Source organism: Scyliorhinus torazame, chromosome 14 (assembly GCF_047496885.1).
Source record: "Scyliorhinus torazame isolate Kashiwa2021f chromosome 14, sScyTor2.1, whole genome shotgun sequence".
Classification (NCBI taxonomy): Eukaryota; Metazoa; Chordata; class Chondrichthyes; order Carcharhiniformes; family Scyliorhinidae; genus Scyliorhinus; species Scyliorhinus torazame.
Window position 1 is genome coordinate 126,108,465 of NC_092720.1, and position 20,365 is coordinate 126,128,829.

Here is a 20,365-nt window from a genome sequence, read left to right on the forward strand (position 1 = left end):
TATGGAGTGTTGGCCTTTATTGGTAGAGGGATTGAGTTCCGGAGTCATGAGGTCAAGTTGCAGCTGTACAAAACTCTGGTACGGCCGCATTTGGAGTATTGCGTACAGTTCTGGTCACCACATTATAGGAAGGACGCTTTGGAGCGGGTGCAGAGGAGATTTACCAGGATGTTGCCTGGTATGGAGGGAAAATCTTATGAGGAAAGGCTGATGGACTGGAGGTTGTTTTCGTTGGAGAGAAGAAGGTTAAGAGGAGACTTAATAGAGGCATACAAAATGATCAGGGGGTTAGCTAGGGTGGACAGTGAGAGCCTTCTCCCGCGGATGGAAATGGCTGGCACGAGGGGACATAGCTTTAAACTGAGGGGTAATAGATATAGGACAGAGGTCAGAGGTAGGTTCTTTACGCAAAGAGTGGTGAGGCCGTGGGATGCCCTACCTGCAACAGTAGTGAACTCACCAACATTGAGGGCATTTAAAAGTTTATTGGATAAGCATATGGATGCTAAGGGCATAGCATAGGTTTGATGGCTTTTGTTTTGGTGCAACATCGTGGGCCGAAGGGCCTGTACTGCGTTGTATCGTTCGATGTTCTATGTTCTACCGTGCTGCCTTGTTCCGCACTGTAACCAATTACTTCTTTATCGATGTCCTTTGTCGATTATCCTTTTTGTCTACTGTGTACGTACTGTGCACGTCCCCTTGGCCGCAAAAAAATACTTTTCACTGTACTTCGGTACATTTGACAATAAATAAATCAATCAAGGGAGCCCTAGCAAAACTGAAGTCAATGGGAATCTGGGGGAAAACTCTCTGCTGGCTGAAGTCCTACCTAACACAAAGAAAGATAGTTGTTGGAGGTTAATCATCTTAGTTCCAGGAAATTACTTCAGGAGTTCCTCAGGGTAGTGTCCTAGGCCTTTGGCTGCTTCATCAATGATCTTCCTTCCATCATATGGTCAGAGGTGGGGTGTTCACTAATGTTCAGCATCATTCACGACTCCTCAGATACTGAAGCAGCCTTTGTCCAAATTTAGCAAGACCTGGACAATATCCAGGCTTGAACTGACAAGTGGTAAGTGCCAGGCAATGACCATCTCCAACAAGAGAGAATTTAACCACTTCCCCATGACCTGAACGGCATTACCAATGCTGAATACCCCACTATCAACATCCTTGGAGGGCTCCCATTGAGCAGAAACTGAACTGGACTAGCCATATAAGTACTGTGGCTACAAGAGCAGGTCAGAGGCTGGGAATCCTGTGATGAATAACTCATCTCTTGACTCTCCAAAGCCTGTCCACAAACTACAAGGCACACATCACAAATATGATGGAATATTCTCCACTTTCCTGGATGAGTGCAGCTCCAACAACACTCAAGAAGCTCAACACCATCCACGACAAAGTAGCCTGCTTGATTGGCACCCCTTCCACAAACATTCACTCCCACCAGCATCAAAGCACAGCAGCAGCAACAGTGTGCGTCATCTAAAAGGTGTACTGCAGGAACTCATCAAGGCTTCTTCGGCAGCACCTTCTAATCTCACAACGCTACCATCTAGGTGGACAAGAGCAGCAGGCACATGGAACACTATCACTCGGAAGTTCCCTCCAAGTCACTTACCATCCTGACGTGAAACATATTGTCGTTTCTTCACTGTCACCGGATCATAAATGCATACACCCACACCATATAGACTGCAGTGGTTCAAGAAGGCAGCTCACACCACCTCAATTAGGGATGGGCAATAAATGCTAGCCCAGCCAACGACACCAACCCCCGTAAAATTCACTTCAAAAAAGCAGCTCCCCCAGTGGTAGGGGTGTAGAATGCACTTTGCCTACCATTAGTATTATTTTGGATAAAACAGTGAGATTGATAATCTGATCCTGCCCTCCAAAAACAATTAAAATAAATTTCAGCTGCTCATCTCAAGATGGTGATGTGCTGAAAATCATAATCAAGATGCCAACCATTGTTAAAGTAAATGCTTTGCATATTCATAATACACTGGTAGAACCTTGATTATATATTTACATTTGAAATATTGTATTATTGGGAGAGGGAGGCAGAGCTGTTTTTCATTTCTAGATGCAAGTCCATCAACAAATTCTCACGTGCTTTTTCCTCCTTGATCAGGTTGTCTGCCACCAGTTGCACTGAATCATGCTCCACATTTGATGTAATGATGTGAGGTAATGGCTTAGCAGTCCAATCAATCTCCATACTCCCATTGCTCTGTGCCAGCTGCCGCTGTTGGTCCCAATAGTACTTGACTGCCGTGTGAAAGACTAAATTGTTTGCCTGGAAAACATGGAACCTTTTAGTTTTAAGTCGAGACTCCCACATTCTGCGTAGTTACCTGTGCATGTGCGAGACAGGCAATAACAAGCTGTAGAAAATTCTTTGAGGAGGTGTAGCATGTAGAACAGAGGAACCCTTTCTTCTATTTTTTTAAATTCCAGTGTCATCATTGAATACATGTTCTGATTTTTTTGCAGGGAGGCGCAGCAGTCAGGTAAAACGGGAGAAAGCTGCAGGCCTCAATGACGGCTTCCTCCGCTGTATTTTTAGCCACTCACTGCAAACAATGTGACATGGGCTCTGATTGAGCCTGCCCAACCTGATTTTTAAAAATTTAAATATAAATATTCTCCCCCCCCCCCACCATTTCCCGCTGGCTCTGCAACCGGGGGGACTATCAGGCATAAAGGCATGATAATTATATATAAATCTATGCAAATGTAGATTCTGACTGTCAAAGTTAAGATCCCCATTAATAATAATAATTGCTTATTGTCACAAGTAGGCTTCAATGAAGTTACTGTGAAAAGCCCCTAGTCACCACATTCCGGCGCCTGTTCGGGGAGGCCGGTACGGGAATTGAACGCGCGCTGCTGGCCTTGTTCTGCATTACAAGCCAGCTGTTTTGCCCACTGTGCTAAACCAGCCCATTACATCATTGATGGGGGGGGGGGGGGAAATCCTGCTGGTATAATAGCTCTATCAGGACTCCAGCAGGATTTTCTGCCCCAGTACTGATCCTACCCCTCAAAGACAGGAGCGGAAAATCCCCCTCCACTATGTCAGGGTCTGTATGGGGGAGATAACAAATATTCCTTATAATGTTTCATTATGTAACCATGTTTGAAAAGCTCCACTCTTTCTCTAGTTCCCCCTCTACCCGAGCTGAATGTACTGAAATGAATGTCAACCCAACTCTTAAATGACATGAGCACAGCAGAGTATGTAATTTGTCACAAATTGTCAGCCACATAGGGAACTCATCCAAAGTTTGCAATGTTGGCCCTTGCATTGTATGCCAGCTATGGATTTTGAAGTGATGGCAGGGGGCTGAAAGTAGGATGGTGGAGAGTTGCATGGAATTTGAGGGAAGGGTTGTCTCACAGGTGGGTATATACCAGAGATACAAATCACAATTGGAACTTAAACTTATAAATGTTTAGATAACACCCTTCTTACCTCAGTTCCACCAGAGGTAAAAATTATATCTTCTGATCGACCTCCAACCATTTGAGCCACATTCTCTCTTGACCAATCTATCAGTTCCTTGGCTTTTCTACCTAATCACAATTAGACACACAAGGAAAATAGAAGGTAACATTTGTCTTTATTCTCTCTAGAACAATTCTGTCCAAGCATTTTCCCCTTTTAAAATGGGAAGGTGAGTGGGGAAAATGAGAATTGGACATTTGATGCAGGAAGCATCTCGACAGTTGAAACAGCTCTCAAAAATCACCCTCAGTGCAAGTAATCCAGGTTTTGACCAGCATGTGGGAAGAGCAGCTAATTCCTGTTACAGCATCTTTCAACACAAATGTCACGTCAAGTAATGATTGTGATATGCTCTGTGCTTTATGGGTGCTTTTAGATTGTTGCTACCAGTTTGAGGCTAGTAGTTGCAGTATGGGAATTACATGCAGCAAACAGCTAGAAATAGGTACTCATGCATGGAGAGTGATCCTTCCCAGCAGTTAAAAGATAGGAGGAGTTTTCCAGCTCTCTCTTTTTTAAAAATAAATTTAGAGTAACCAATTAATTTTTTCCAATTAAGGGGCAATTTAGTGTGGCCAATCCACCGACCCTGCACATCTTTTGGGTTGTGGGGGCGAGTCACGTAAACGCGGGGAGAATGTGCAAACTCCGCACGGACAGTGACCCAGAGTCAGGATCGAATCTGGGTCGTTGGTGCCGTGAGGCAGCAATGAAGCAGCTCTCTCTTTCCTGAAGATTCCGCCGAAGGCTACACCCCATGGCGGGTTCCCCAGCGGCAAGGTGGGCAAGTCATACAAAATGCGATAGATTTCGGCAGAACTGGAAGTTTCTGCTGCCGACCAATGGTGAGCTGCATCCGCTGCCGGAAAACATGTCAAGTGCAGGGGGAATTAGAAAATTCCGGCCAAGGTGGAGAATTTCCGTGGTAGGGAGGTGGGAAGAGCAATTAGAAGTTATACATCTGTGTCCCTACTCACCACACACCTAGACTATACAAACTGCTGGGGTTCCCCCAGGCCTCTTGCATGGCTTCAGTAACAATCTGGATTACCTCAGTGTCCACAGGCGTCGTTGCATTGTAATCCATGTAAATGCTGTTTCAAATGAAAGGTATTATTGTAACTCCATTTATTTATTCACCCTTCCTAAAAAACACAGGACCCAACCCTCACTGAGTGGCGAACATGAATAACTGCACATCCACAGTATATCACTAGGGAGAGAAAATTGCAAATTGAGGAAGCTCAGTTGAAGCAATGGTTTTGTGGCTTCCTTTTACCTCTGTAACCAGGATGCAAATCTTTTTCAAAGTGAGGAGATAAAGGTCTCCTCATTCTCAGAATGATGGGATGTGGATCAATTTACATCAAATGGCAGAAGAAGATACCAATTTAAGGCGATTAGCAAAATAATCAGACATGAGGAAAACAGTTTTTATGCAGTGAGTGGTTAGGATCGGGCTGCTCTGCCTAAGAGTGGAGGCTAATTCAATTGCGGCTTTCCAACGAGAATTGCATAATTATCTGAAGAAAAAAAGAAGTGCAGGGCTACATGGAAAATGCACAGGAGTGGGACTAGTGGAGTTGCTTTTCCAAGAGCTGGCATACGTATAACGGGCCAAATAGACTCCTATGCTGTAATTATTCTACGGTTCTCTGATAATAATTAAGGGGTTAGTACTCTGTGCTTTCAACAGAGCCCGGATTGAAAACGTATAGATTTCCTCCTCCTCATACCTATAAATTGCCCCCGTAAAAGAACGTACAGAACTTCAAAGCCATTCCCAGTAGGAATATATTCGGAGAATTTCCCTGCTCCCGCTAATCATAAAGCGTAAATTTCACAATGGACAAGCACAGGAGATGGAAGCGCAGCAATGTGGAAAGTGCATTCTTCCATGTGTGCTCCGCCTGAAGGCAGGTCCTTGGCTCATTGTCTGCCGATGCTTCATCCTGAGCCATTTTCCAGGCAGTTTTTGTCAGTGGTGCTTTGCCACTGCTTTCCAATTCCACCTTGCAGGCAGGATGAGGTGATATGTCTCAAGACTACCAAAATGGGAATCAAACCCATGCCATTAGTTTTATTCTGAATCACACGCCACCCAGCTAGCCAACTTAACTAATTAGCCCAAATCGGCATTAAAATGGGGAAAATGTACAATGGTGGAGGATGTTTCGTCTTGTGGGGGAGACTAGGCCAGGGATTCACCTTTCTGGAGGTTATGTGCTCCCGCCAGCGGAGAATCGGGACTGGTCCCTGCTGGCACTAGATGTGCCATTCCATGGTATTTGGAAATTTTGTGGGGGGAAATTGGATTTTCCGTGTCATTCCATGGCAATTGAGAGGGGTGGGACTTTATCTCTCAGGCAGGTCCCGCATCTCTGAGATAGGAGAGTCATTTTTAAAGAGTGCTCCAATCTCCATTAGCTGCTGCAGCCACTTCACCACCAACCCCAGCAGTTAGAGAAACCGCTGCTACCCTGACTTACTGGATCTCTGCAGAGCTATAAAAATTAACAATCTGATTCATTGCTTTGAAGTGTCAGTGAGCTGTCAATCATGATGCTTATGGAAGGCAACGGAGTGTAAATTTCAATGGAAACATTCCAGTTCAAAGCATTCAGCCTCCTAGCTATACAGACTGTCTTCAATACCACAAAAGGCAATGTAAGAAGTCTTACAACACCAGGTTAAAGTCCAACAGGTTTGTTTCGATTGACTAGCTTTCTGAGCACTGCTCCTTCCTCAGGTGAATGAAGAGGTGGGTTCCAGAAACATATATATATATATATATATATAGGTAGATAGATAGATGAATTCAAAGAAGGAAGACGATACTTTGAATGGGAGTCTTTGCAGATAATTAAGTCTACAGGTCCAGACGGAGCAACTGGAGGGAGGGATAATCACAGGTTAAAGAGGTGCGAATTGTCTCAAGCCAGGACAGTTGGTAGGATTTTGCAAGCCCAGGCCAGATGGTGGGGGGGTGAATGCAATGCAACATGAATCCAAGGTCCCAGTTGAGGCTGTACTCATGTGTGCAGAACTTGGCTATAATTTTCTGCTCGGCGATTCTGCGTTGTCACACATCCTGAAGGCCGCCTTGGAGAACGCTTACCTGAAGATCAGAGGCTGAATGCCCTTGACTGCTGAAGTGTTCCCCGACTGGAAGGGAACATTCATGCCTGGCGGTTGTCGCGCGATGTCCATTTATCCGTTGTCGCAACGTCTGCATGGTCTCGCCAATATACGACGCTTCGGGACATCCTTTCCTGCAGCGTATGAGGTAGACAACGTTGGCCGAGTTGTACGAGTATGTACCACGTAGTTGGTGGGTGATGTTCTCAAATGTAATGGTGGCACCCTACAACATCGAGGGCCGAAGGGCCTGTTCTATGTCGACGATTTGGCATGTCTTGCAGAGATTGCCATGGCAGGGTGTGGTGCTGTGGTCGCTGTTCTGAAGGCTGGGTAGTTTGCTGCAAACAATGGTTTGTTTGAGGTTGCACAGTTGTTTGAAGGCAAGTAGTGGGGGTGTGGGGTGAGCTTGGCAAAATGTTCGTCTTCATCGATGACGTGTTGAAGGTTGCGAAGAAGATGTCGTCGTTTCTCCGCCCCGGGGAAGTACTGGACGACAAAGGGTATTCTGTCGGTTGTGTCCCATGTTTGTCTTCTGAGGAGGTCGGTGCGGTTTTTTGCTCTGGCGCATTGGAACTGTCGATCGATGAGTCGAGTGCCATATCCCAATCGTATGAGGGCATCTTTCAGCGTGTGTAGATGTCTGTTACGCTCCTCCGCGTCTGAGCAGATCCTGTGTATACGGAGGGCTTGTCCATAGGGAATGGCATCTTTAATGTGTTTAGGGTGGAAGCTGGAGAAGTGGAGCATCATGAGGTTGTCCGTGGGCTTTCGGTAAAGCAAAGTGCTGAGGTGACCGTCCTTGAAGGACACGAGTGTGTCCAAGAATGCAACCGATTCTGGAGAGTAGTCCATGGTGAGTCTGATGGTAGGATGGATCTTATTGATGTCAGCGTGTAGTCGTTTCAGTGATTCTTCACCGTGGGTCCAAAGGAAAAAAATGTAATTGATGTATCTGGTGTATAATGTCGGTTGAAGGTCCTGTGCGGTGAGCAGGTCTTGATTCAAACTTGTGCATGAAGATGTTGGCATATTGAGGTGAGAATTTGATCCCCATGGCTGTTCCGTGTGTTTGGATGAAGAACTTTTTGTCGAAGGTGAAGACATTGTGATCCAGAATGAAGCGGATGAGTTGCAGAATTGCATCTGGAGATTGGCAGTTGTCGGTGTTGAGTACCGAGGCTGTTGCAGCAATGCCATAGTCATGGGGATGCTGATGTAGAGTGCCGAGACGTCCATTGGGACGAGGAATGTTCCTGGTTCAACTGGTCCATGGGTGCTGAGTTTCTGTATCGCGACAGAAGCTGGGCATTCCTTGTACGATGGGTTTCACGATGCCCTCTATGTAGAGAGGTTCCCACACAGGGTCCCATTGCCTGATACAATAGGATGGCCTGGTGTTGGCCTTGTGTATTTTCGGGAGGCAATAGAGATCTTCAGTGCGGGGAGTATGTGGGATGAGAGCACATAGGGTGCTCTGAAGGTCTGGATCCAAGGTCTTGATCAGTCTGTTGAGTTGGCGGGTGTGTTCCTTGGTCAGATCTGCGGGTAACTGTCTGCAGTGCTCCTGGTTGTTGAGTTGTCGGTCCCCTTCCTTGCAGTAGTCTGTTCTGTTCAGTATGATGATGGCCCCTCCTTTGTCTGCTGGTTTGATGACGATGTTGGGGTTGGCCGAGAGCATTGCGTTGTGCTTGGGTGACATTCGGGGCTGTCTTGTGAATGTGACTGATGAATCTGGCATTGACACGACCCCTGACGGCTGGAGCATACATGTCGAGTCTAGGGCAGCGACCTTCCGGAGGGGTCCAATATGACTCTTTCCTCTTCGGTTGCCGCACCACAGATCTCTTGGTCTGCTGTTCCGGTTCATTGGTTGTCTCATTGGGTTCGCTGTCGACCTCTTGAGGTCTGTGGAAGAACTCCCAGAGTCTCATTTGCTTGATGAATTCCTCAGTGTCTGCCGCGAGACTGATGGGGTCCATTTTGGGGTTGGTGAAGAAATTGAGCCCTCTGCTGAGGACTTCAATTTTGTCTGCTTGAAGGGTGTAGTCCGACAATTGCCCCTTAATTGGAAAAAAATTATTGGGCACTCTAAATTTAAATAAATAAATAAAAGAAAATGGTTATTTTGAAGCATCAGCAGACAATGAGCCAAGGGTCTGCCTTCATGAGGAGCACACATGAATTGATGAGTTGTTAAGAACAGAAAAAGTTCATGGTAAAATAGTTTAACATTAAAGATTGTGAACCATTTACTTTCCTTATATCAAGGAAGTAGTATAGCATAACAACAATTGTAAATATAACTTAGAATAAAAGCAAAATACTGCGGAGCTGGAAATCTGAAATAAAAACAGGAAGTTCTGGAAATGCTCAGCAGAACCAGCAGCATCTACAAAACAGCCACAGAGTTAATACTTCGAGTTGAATATGCTCTTCTTCATAACTAAAGACTGAAGACGTTCTGAAAGTCATATTCAACTCAAAATGTTAAACTATTAAGGCAGCACTGTGACACAGCAGTTAGCGTTGCTGCCTCACAGCATCAGGGACCCGGATTTGATTCCGACTTTAGGTGACTGTCTGTGGAGTTTCTATGTTCGCCCCGTGTCTGCGTTGGTTTCCTCCGCGTGCTCCGGTTTTCTCCCACAGTCAAAAGATGTGCAGGTTAGATGCATTGACCATAAATTATCCTTAGTGTCCAAAGGTTAGGTGGGGTTATGTGGATAGGGCGAGGGAATGGGCCTAGGTAGGGCCCATTTTCAGAGTGTCGGTGCAGACTCGATGGGCTGAATGGCCTCCTTCTGCACTGTAGGGATTCTATGACCTGCTATCACTATTTCTAAAGGCAAAATTACCTCCACAGGGGGCTGGATTCTCCGGTACCCCAGCCATGTGTTTCTCGGTGGCGTGCTGTTCGCTGGCGGCAGGTCTCTCTATTCCCACCATTTATCAATGGGATTTCCCATTGAAGCCACCCCATGCCGCCCAGAAGCCTGCGGGCAGGGGTGCATTGCCGGCAAGAACAGAGAACCCAACTGCTTGACAATTCCGGCCAGTTCACACTTACCAGTCAGATGTGGAGTCATTTCTTCCCACTGGTGTTGTCACCTTCTGATTACATTGGGCAACTTGAGGCATGCAGGCATTCTTCTCCATTGCCTGGCACTTTACAGATTTTCAAAAAAACCTTTAAAATACACATCAAATATCAAATTAAGATGCTTGAATGATACACATCTGACTGACAGAGAGACAGTATGCAAATCATGTCATTGTGAAAGCTATGTATCAGAGAGAGGGATACAACTTTAAGAAGTTATATGAAAGGCAATGTAGCTTTAAGAAATCATTGAACTTAATCAAGGCTGAGTAAGATAATGTTTGATTGACAAGGGAGTCAAAGCTCACCAGGACCAACACTTTTTATTATGCAACGCATTGATCGCTTTACAATTGATGTTAACTCCTAAAAGTCCTTTACAAGCAAATATTCTTCAATGCAATTCCAGATTCCAAAGACATTTTAAAGAAATTACTCATTTTCCTTCCTGGACTGCTTCAGGGTCATCACAAATTTATTTTTATGAGGATTGACTCCCGGTCAGTAAAAACTAAAATGCAAAGAAATGATTCACATGGGGAAAGGAAAGAAAAGAACTGAGAGGGAAAAGAGGTAGGCTGGAAGATAACACTGATCATCATCTTGTTCATTGCTAAAGAAAAGACAGAACATGGGCCAATAAGCCTCACTCTTTAAGATCTAGACTATGGAAGATTTTCCATCTCCGTTTTCAGCGGGCGGAAATGGCGGAGGGGGCGGAGAATTGAGTGAAAGTCACAAAACAAGTATTTGAGCCGGCAAGATTTCCCTGCTCGGTTGTCCCTGCCAGTGACGTAACGGGGTTCCTACCATGCAATGACGGGAACCCCATTATAATATATTTAAATATAGGAAAGTTTCCACTTCCTCTCGTCTCTGGCGGTGTGACGCCATGTCGGCGCAGTCCATGACAGGTTTTTGAAAACGGGGAACTGGCGAGCAGAACCCACTTGGGTACACAAGTGTTTACAGGCCCCAGAGGGGAGAGGTTCTTGCCCAGGCAATATTCTGATGTCTGTTGCAGAGGGATGGGGAATCTGTGTCCATGGGGTGATTAATTTTTCTATTTTTTTTAACCTCAGGGCGACCTTTAAAAAAGCACCCCGATCTCTCAGGAACCTAAGTTGCTGCTGGACGCCCCCCACCCCATGCCTGGGGCAGGACCTGCCTCCTGTTTCTCTCCCCCCCCAAAACATTGTTTCAATATTCAACTGGTCAAGCTGGCAATGCAGTCAGCAAGCTACAAACTGTTTTTCCCACCCAAGTTTACACTTTGAAATAGAATCGGAAATTTCCACCCAATGGCCAGGATTCTCGGTCTGTTCACGGCAGCAAGATTCTCCGGTCCTGCTTCAGTTAATGGAGTTTTGGTTGAGTACCAAATTGTCCATTCCCGCTGGCCGGATGAAGTCAGATCGGAGAATCCCAGCCTATGTGTCTAATTGGCCATTGGATCCTGGGCCTGGTGTTAGACCGAGGATTTTGACATCTGAGGCAAGCCACTATGGAGGAAATGCTGCGGGCATTCATATAATCCACATTGGCAGAAGAGGAGGAGGCCAACAAAATTCTGGAATTTCAGTAAGAAACAAATTGTATCATGGATGCAGCTCTTTCCCAGCTCCAAATGGAGAAAATTCTGGTCTGTACCGGAATGACAGCAATATGATTTGTGATGATCCAGAAGCAGTTCAGGAAGGAAAATTTGTAGTTTCTTTAAAATATCTGTGGAATCTGTAATTGATTTTAAGAATATTTGTTTATAAAGGACTTTTAAGAGTTAACATCAATTGTAAAGCAATCAATTCATTGGATAACAAGAAATGTTGGTCCATGTAACCTGGTGAGCCTTAACCTGGAAGTACCACCAACAGGAACAAAAGTAAGGCATGGAAGCCATGTGATTAGGCCCAAAGGAGAGCTGCAGACACAAAGGAGAGCTACAAGCAGATGGGCTGCAGGAAGCTATGAAGGGACATCATAACAGCTTTTACTGTGATGGGCTGGGGCATATTACAAGACAATGTCCTGACATTGAGGAGTATATGGCCTGTAGTCTGGAGACAAAAGCATTAGGACGTGTAGGTCATTCACGCCTCTAGGAAGAGGATGCATTAGCATAATGGTATTGTCACTGGGGACTATACAGATAATCCAGAAACCCACTGTAATGCCCTCGGACCCAGATTTGAATCCCACCATGACAGATGGTGAAATTTGAATCCAATAAAAATCGACTTAAAGAAAGTTTAATGCTGACCATGAAACCATTGTTGATTGTCATAAAACCCCTCTGGTTTCCTTTAGCAAAGGAAATCTGCCATCCTTACTTAGCCCACACGTGACTCCAGACTAAAATAATCTGGAAAGACACTCGGGTCCAGGGCAATTCGGGTGGACAATAAATGGTGGTCCAACCAGTATTGTCCACATCCTATAAATTAATATAAAAAAGTCTGCTCCACCATTCACTAAGATCGTGGACTCAGGATTGTGGCCTCAACTCAACTTTCCTTTTTTCTTTTATAAATTTAGAGTACCCAATTATTTTTTCCAATTAAGGGGCAATTTAGCGAGGCCAATCCACCTATCCTGCACATCTTTTGGGTTGTGGGGACGAAACCCATGCAGACACGGAGAGAATGTGCAAACTCCACACGGACAGTGACCCAGGGCCGGGATTCAAATTCGGGTCCTCAGTGCCGTAGGCAGCAATGCTAACCACCGTGCTGCCCTCAACTCAACTTTCCTGTCTGTCCCCCATAACCCTCAACTCAGCCATGAATATATCAATGATCTAGCCTCCATTGCTATCTAGTGAACAGAATTCCACAGAATAACCACCCTCAGGGATATAAATTCTCCTCACCTAAGTTTTAAATGAGAGAGCCCTGGTTTCTCCCCTAATTTTAGGCTTTCCCACAAGGGGTGACATCCTCTCAGCACCCACCCTGTCAAGTCCCCTCAGGATCTTGATATGTTTCAATAAGATCATCTCTCACGTTTCCTCCAAAGATAACTCCTTCATCCTAGCCATGCTAGGTTCACTCCTTCGAGTGAACCTTCTCTGAACTGATTCAAATGCAATATATCCTTTCTTAAGGAGACCAAAATTGCACACTACTCCAGATGCAATCGAAGATCCTGTAAGACTTCCCACTTCTATATCCAATTTCCCTTCCTATAAACACTAATATTCAATTTGCCTTCATGTGCAAGGAAATCCAGATCCCTCTATACTGTAATTTTATTTATTCATTCAGGGATATTGTTGTCACCAATATTTATTGCTCATCTCTAATTGCCCTTGAGAGGTGGTGATGTGCCACCTCCTTGAATCGCTGCAGGTCATGTGGTGTGGTGCACCCATAGCGCTGTTTGAGAGGGAGTTCCAGGATTTTGACCCACGACAGTGAAGGAACGGCGATATATTTTAAAGTCAGGATGGTGAGTGATTTGGAAGGGAACTTCCAGGATGGGGGTGTTCCCATCTGAACTGCTCTTGCAGTCACAACATTTATAAGGCTCGTCCAGTTCATTTTCTGGTCAATAGTTCTACAGTCTCTCTCCATTCAAATAACAAACTGCTTTTCAATTCTTCTGCTATAGTATTTGCCGACATTATGCTGCTCTTTTCCTTTTAGATCAGTGAAGGGCAACATAGGCGGGTGACTGGGTTGCACAAGTCGCTCTCCTTCGTCTCAGTGGGCTGCAAGATTGAAATCAGGCTTGTTCACTAACCAAGACTCCATGAATAAGATTAAATTAATGTAATACATGTTGAATATTCATACTGAATATGTTTAATCATTAATATATTAACAGAACTGTCATCAACTTTAAATGGTACAAACAAAATAAATGTTTACACTTTGGACGCAGAGGGAGCTTACGGATCTCACAGTCAATGTTGTATACAATTGGCATGCACCTCAGTTCACTTGTCCTTGTTTTACAGTTGGATCACTTCAGTCACATTGATGGGAAAAAAACCTACATGAACAGAAGTCAGCAAAATGTGGCAATTCGGTAATGTGTGCGCATCGGTAAAGGTAAACAAAATGTCTTGCGGGCTGGACTCAGAACCCAGATGGGCTACATGTGGCCCCCGGGCTGCAAGTTGCTCACCACTGTTCTAGATGGTTGTGATCGTGGATTTGGATGGTGTTGCCAAAGGAGTCTTGGTGATTCCTGCAGTGCACCATGTAGAAGGTGAGATGGTATACATGTGCGTGATAGATCATCACTGCGAAGGATGGTAATTGCAGCTCACAGAACTTACAGCGCAGGAGGCCATTCGGCCCATCGAGTCTGCACCAGCCATTGGAAAGAGCACCCTACCGAAGCCCATACCTTCTGTTGAAAATTTCAGACTCTTTGTTTTGACCATAATTGGCTCAAATACACCAGCTTGCTTGTCGTGCCTTGGTTTTCCATTTATTAAATCAAGACCAACCATTTGAGATTTTTGCATTCTGGGTTTACTTGGGCTGATGGCACTGTGCGTCGGTGGTCGAGGGAGTGAATGTTTATGGCTGGGATGCCTATCAAGCAGGCACCTTTTGTCCTGGATGGGTCAAACATCTTGAGTGTTGTTGACGCTGCACTCATCCAGGCAAGTGAAAAGTATTCCATCACATTCCCAACTTGTGCCATGTAGATGGCGGACGGGCTTTGGGGAGTCAGGTGGTGAGTTACTCATGCAGGATTCCTAGCCTCTGACCTGCTCTTGCAGCCACAACATTTATACGGCTTGTCCAGTTCATTTACTGGGTCAAAAGTTCTACAGTCTCTCTCCATTCAAATAACAAACTGCTTTTCAATTATTCTGCTATTTATTTGCCTACATTATTCGCCATCTGCCATATTTTGGCTACTCGCTTAACCTACCTGAATCCCTTTGGAGACTCCTTAAGCCCTCTTAAAAACTTACTTTCTGGACTTCTGGTGGTGGCTATGAAGGAGTAAATCGCACATTTGGTGGCACCCGCTCGGGTCGGACTTTTGGACCTTTTCCCCCGATTTTCTACCAGACTGGAACTGTAAAATTGAAGACAGAGGCAATTGTGTAATGAATTCCCACTTCGGTGCATGGAGAGAAGGACTAGAAGTGTTCGTAAGGGCAGAAACAAAGAGACTGAGAAGGCTTGGGCTGTAGCTGCAACAGAACAGGAGGTTCGGACCTCTGGCTTGTCGACCCGGCAGTCTACGAAGCAAGTCATTCAGGAAGGCTTTGCTATGCAGAAACGGGACTGCTTGGACCCAATAAAAGAGTCGATTGAGCGGTTGGAGCATAGATTGGACGCCCAAGAGCGGGCGATCCAGAAGGTGGAGAAGGCGCTGGCTGAGCAGGAGGAACATCAGGCTGCGTTGGAACTGGAGGTGGGGATGCTGAGGGACCAGCAGAAGAAGCTCCTGGAGAGGGTGGAGGACCTTGAAAATAGATCCCGCCAGCAGAACCTAAGAATCGTCGGGCTCCCGGAGGGGTCCGAAGGAACGGACTCGGGGGCATACATTGCAGACATGTTTGTGAAGCTGCTGGGGGATGGGGCATTCTCCTGGCCCTTGGAGGTGGAAGGGCTCGCGAGGACAATGGTGGTGAGATTCCACAGGTTCTCGGACAAGCAGCGCATTCTACAGTGGGCCAAGCAGACACGGAGCTGTAAGTGGGATAATTGCATCCTGCGGGTTTACCAGGACCCGAGTGTAGAGGTGGCCAGGAGAAGAGCAGGCTTCAATCAGATTAGGTTGATCCTTTTTAAGAAAACGTTTGGACTGTTATACCCAGCCTCGCATGAGGTCACGCATGAGGATCAGCACTTCTACTTCGAGTCGCCTGAGGACACGTTGGACTTTGCGAAAAAGGGCTGGCGAAGGACTGAGAACTTTTGAACTTGGCTGCAACGTTCATGTTTTTTTTTCTATTTGTTTCTCTGTGTATGTAAAAAGTTTCTCATTTTGCGTTTTATGGAAGATGTTTGCATTGATTTGGAACCAGTGATAGAGCTGAGTGAGTTTAGGTTTTCATTTGCACTGTTGGGGGATGGAGGTGTGCTTGTTTTTGATCTTGGTGTTTTTTTCTGTTGGCCAATTGTGTGTGGATTGTTTGTTGTTATGAGCGGGGGAGGGACAATAGGTGGGAGACTATCTGGCGCCGGGGATGGGGGCCACCAGGTTAGCTGGGTGAGTTAGCTCATGGAAGCGCAGTGGGGGTGTGTGTATATGTTTGGTTTAGTAAAGGGGTTGGGTTACAGGGTGTTGTTACTGGGGGGGGGAATGTTCTGCTGACGAGGGAGGGACTTGAGCTGAGGGACAGAGAGGAGGTTGGGGGCTGCCTGGGGATGGACCAGTGGAGACCCGGAGCACGAGCTGGAGGCGACCCTAAAAAAGGGGATGGCTGATCGGCGGAGTTGGGGGGGGGGCAATGAGCCCCCCAACTAGGCTGATCACCTGGAATGTTCGAGGGTTAAATGGGCCGGTCAAAAGGGCACGTGTGTTCGTGTCTCTTAGGGGATTGAAGGCGGACGTGGTAATGTTGCAGGAGTCACACCTTAGAGTAACGGACCAGGTTAGACTGAGGAAAGGCTGGGTCAGTCAGGTCTTTCACTCGGGATTGGCTTCAAAGACTAGAGGGGTTGCGATCCTGATCAATAAGCGGGTGGGGTTTGAGGCGGGTAGAATAGTCTCGGATGTGGGAGGTCGGTACATTATGGTCAGTGGGAAGCTAGAGGGGGAGCAGGTGGTATTAGTAAATGTATATGCGCCAAATTGGAATGATGTGGAGTTTATAAAGAGAATGCTGGGAAGATACCGGACCCGGACTCACACAGGTTGGTCATGGAAGGGGATGTCAGAGTTAATGACATTGGCTTGGACCGGTCAAGCTCGAAAACAGGCAGGGTGCCAGCAATTACAAAGGAACTAAGAGGGTTCATGGAGGAAATGGAGGGGGGGGGGGGGGGGGGACTTTTGGCGGATGAAGGGGGGAGCGAGCGGCTGAGGAAATATATTCAGAGCTACCTGCAGGTCAATGACACGGGGAAAATTTCAGCAGCGGTGGTGTGGGAAGCACTGAAGGCGGTGGTCAGGGGGGAGCTCATTTCAATCCGGGCCCAGAGGGAGAAGGTGGACAGGGCAGAGACAGACCGACTGGTAAAGGAGATACTACAAATTGATAGGAGGTATGCAGAGACCCCAGAGCCAGAGCTTTTGAGGGAACGGCGGAGCTTACAGGCGGAATTTAGCTTGCTGACCACAGGGAGGGATGTGGAGCAGCTGAGAAAGGCGAGGGGGCCTATCTACGAACATGGAGAGAAGGCCAGCAGAATACTTGCACAGCAGCTTAGGAAGAGGGAGGCAGCCAGGGAGATAGGGAAAGTAAAGGACGGAGATGGGAACCTGGTTGGTGTTCAGTAGGGGTGAATAAGGCGTTTAGGGATTTCTATAGCAGGCTGTACAGGTCGGAGCCCCCTGCGGGGCCGGAGGGGATGAGGCACTTCTTGGAGGGGCTAAATTTCCCAAAGGTGGACGGGGAATGGGTAGAAGGGCTGGGGGCTCCGATCGGGTTGGAAGAGATAGTGGAGGGTCAGAAGGCCATGCAGTCAGGTAAAGCGCCAGGGCCGGAGGGGTAGCCAGTGGAGTTCTATAAAAAGTTCTCTGGGATATTGAGACTGGTATTGATGAGGATGTTCAATGAGGCAAGGGAAAGAGGGGTGCTGCCCCCGACGATGTCACAGGCAATGATTTCGCTGATTCTTAAGCGGGACAAGAACCCGGAGCTGTGTGGGTCCGACAGGCCGATCTCCCTGTTAAATGTGGATGCCAAGTTACTGGCCAAAATCTTGTTCTCCAGGATTGAGCATTGTGTTCCGGATGTTATTGGGGAGGACCAGACGGGGTTTGCTCAGGGCAGGCAGTTAGTGGCCAATGTAAGACTGTTAAGTGTGATCATGATGCCCCTGGAAGGTAGGGAGGTGGAGGTATTGATCGCAATGGATTTTTAAAAAATTATAGAATTTACAGTGCAGGAGGCCATTTGGCCCATCGAGTCTGCACCGGCTCTTGGAAAGAGCACCCTACCCAAGGTCAACACCTCCAACCTATCCCCACAACCCAGTAACCCCACCCAACACTAAGGGCAATTTTGGACACTAAGGGCAATTTATCATGGCCAATCCACCTAACCTGCACATCTTTGGACTGTGGGAGGAAACCGGAGCACCTGGAGGAAACCCACGCACACACGGGGCGGATGTGCAGACTCCGCACAGACAGTGGCCCAAGCCGGAATTGAACCTGGAACCCTGGAGTTGTGAAGCAATTGTGCTATCCACAATGCTACCGTGCTGCCCACGGTATGGATGCAGAAAAGGCTTTTGATCGGGTAGAATGGGAGGTATTGGGATGGTTCGGATTCGGGTGGGGCTTTATCAACTGGGTCATGTTTCTGTGTCAGGCGCCTGTGGCAAGTGTACGGATGAATAGGACTACTTCGGACTATTTTAGACTGCATCAGGGGACGAGAAGGGATGCCCCCTCTCCCCACTGTTGTTTGCGCTGGCTATAGAGCCGTTGGCAATTGCTCTGAGAGCCTCGAGGGGTTGGATAGGACTGGTCCGGAGGGGGGGGGGGGGGGGACACAGGGTTTCGCTCTATGCGGATGACCTGCTTCGATACGTTTCGGATCCAATAGAGGGGATGGAAGAAATCATAAGGGCTTTAGGGGAATTTGGCCGGTTTTCGGGGTATAAACGTAATACGGGAAAGAGTGAGATGTTTGTGGTCCAGGCGAGGGGACAGGAGAGGCGACTGGGAGAGCTGCCGTTTAGGTTAGTAAAGGGCTTTAGGTACCTAGGCATCCAAGTGGCGCGGGAATGGGACCAGCTGCATAAATTGAATCTGGCCCGGCTGATGAACCAAATGACGGACGACTTTCGGAGATGGCACGCGCTTCTGTTGTCTCTGGCTGGGAGGGTGCAAACGGTGAAGATGACGGTCCTCCCGAGATTCCTATTTGTATTTCAGTGTCTCCCTATTTTTATTCCGCTGTCCTTTTTTAAGCGGGTCAACAGAGTGATCTTTGTCTGGGCGGGCAAGACCCCGCGAGTAAGGAAGGTAATGCTTGAGCGGAGACGGGGAGAGGGCAGGCTGACGCTGCCAAATTTTAGCAACTATTACTGGGCGGCTAATATAGCCATGATCAGGAAGTGGGTGGTGGGGGAGGGGTCGGCATGGGTGCGCATGGAGGCGGCTTAATGTAAGGGCACCAGTTTGGGGGCGTTGGTAACTGCGCCTGTGCCGTTCCCGCCTGCACGGTACTCCACAAGTCCAGTGGTGGTGGCGGCCCTGAGAGATTGGGGCCAGTGGAGGCGGCATGTGGGAGCAATGGGAGCATCGGTCTGGGCCCCAATCTGTGATAATCACCAGTTTGCCCCGGGGAGTATGGACGGGGGGTTCCGGTTCTGGCAGAGAGCAGGGATTGAGAGGATGGGGGATATGTTCTTAGAGGGGAGCTTTCCGAGTATGAGGGCGTTGGAGGAAAAGTTTGGGTTGGCGAGGGGAAACAAATTCAGGTATCTGCAGGTGCGGGACTTCCTACGTAAACAGGTGTCAACCTTCCCGCTCCTGCCGCGAAGGGGGATTAAGGACAGGGTAGTTTCCAGAGGCTGAGTAGGAGCAGGGAGTGTGAGAGACATTTGCAAGGAACTTATTGGGTGTGAGGAGACGCAGACCGAGGAGCTAAAGCGCAAGTGGGAGGAGGAGCTGGGAGGTAAGATAGAGGATGGTCTATGGGCAGACGCGTAGAGTAGAGTCAACTCGTCCGCAACATGTGTCAGGCTCAGCCTGATATAATTTAAGGTTGTTCACCGGGCTCACATGACAGTGGCCCGGATGAGCAGGTTCTTTGGGGTTCAGGACAGGTGCGCAAAATGTGCGGGAGGACCGGCGAACCATGTCCACATGTTTTGGACATGTCCAAAGCTTAGGGGATTTTGGCAAGGGTTTGCGGATGCCATGTCCACGGTGTTAAAGATAAGGGTGGCGCAGAGTCCAGAGGTGGTGATTTTCAGGGTGTCAGAAGACCCGGGATTCCAGGAGGAGAAAGAGGCAGACGTTCTGGCCTTTGCTTCCCTGGTCGCCCGGCGATGGATACTATTAGCATGGAGGGACTCAAAGCCCCCGAAGTCGGAGACCTGGCTATTGGACATGGCTAGCTTTCTCTGTTTGGAGAAAATCAAGTTCGCCTTGAGAGGGTCACTGTTAGGGTTCACCCGGAGGTGGCAACCATTCGTCGACTTCTTTGCAGGAAATTAATCATCAGCAGACAGGGGGGGGGGGCAGTAGTTTAGATTAGAGTAGGGGGTCAATAAGGGTGGGACCTGTACGAGAGGTAAATGGCTTTTGCGCTATGTTTATGGTTTCATGTATATTGTTTATTTTGTTGTTGTTACTATACCGAAAATACCTCAATAAAATGTTGATTAAAAAACACCTTACTTTTCCATTTATCTTGTCATCAGCAAGCTTAGCTACCATACATTTGGTCCCTTCATCCAAGCTAAAAATGAGTGCAGAATTCTCAGCTTTTGAGACTAAGGCAGGCT

At 47.2% G+C, this 20,365-nt stretch overlaps 1 protein-coding gene across 9 annotated transcripts in view; it reads right to left on the reverse strand.

Annotated features, from left to right (window-relative positions):
* scly (selenocysteine lyase) overlaps positions 1–20,365 on the reverse strand; it is an 81,523-nt gene that overhangs the window by 40,252 nt on the left and 20,906 nt on the right. For 4 of the 9 annotated variants that reach the window (XM_072474827.1, XM_072474831.1, XM_072474826.1 and 1 more), the window contains 4 exons: positions 9,729–9,848; positions 4,505–4,614; positions 3,488–3,588; positions 2,122–2,308 (listed from right to left, as the gene is read on the reverse strand). In XM_072474827.1, the coding sequence (XP_072330928.1) occupies positions 2,122–2,308; positions 3,488–3,588; positions 4,505–4,614; positions 9,729–9,817 (487 nt within the window). In that variant the 5' untranslated portion in view covers positions 9,818–9,848. Of the gene's footprint in view, positions 1–2,121; positions 2,309–3,487; positions 3,589–4,504; positions 4,615–9,728; positions 9,849–14,694; positions 14,802–20,365 lie in introns of all 9 variants that reach the window. The other 5 variants (XM_072474833.1, XM_072474832.1, XM_072474834.1 and 2 more) reach the window with 2 other exon arrangements.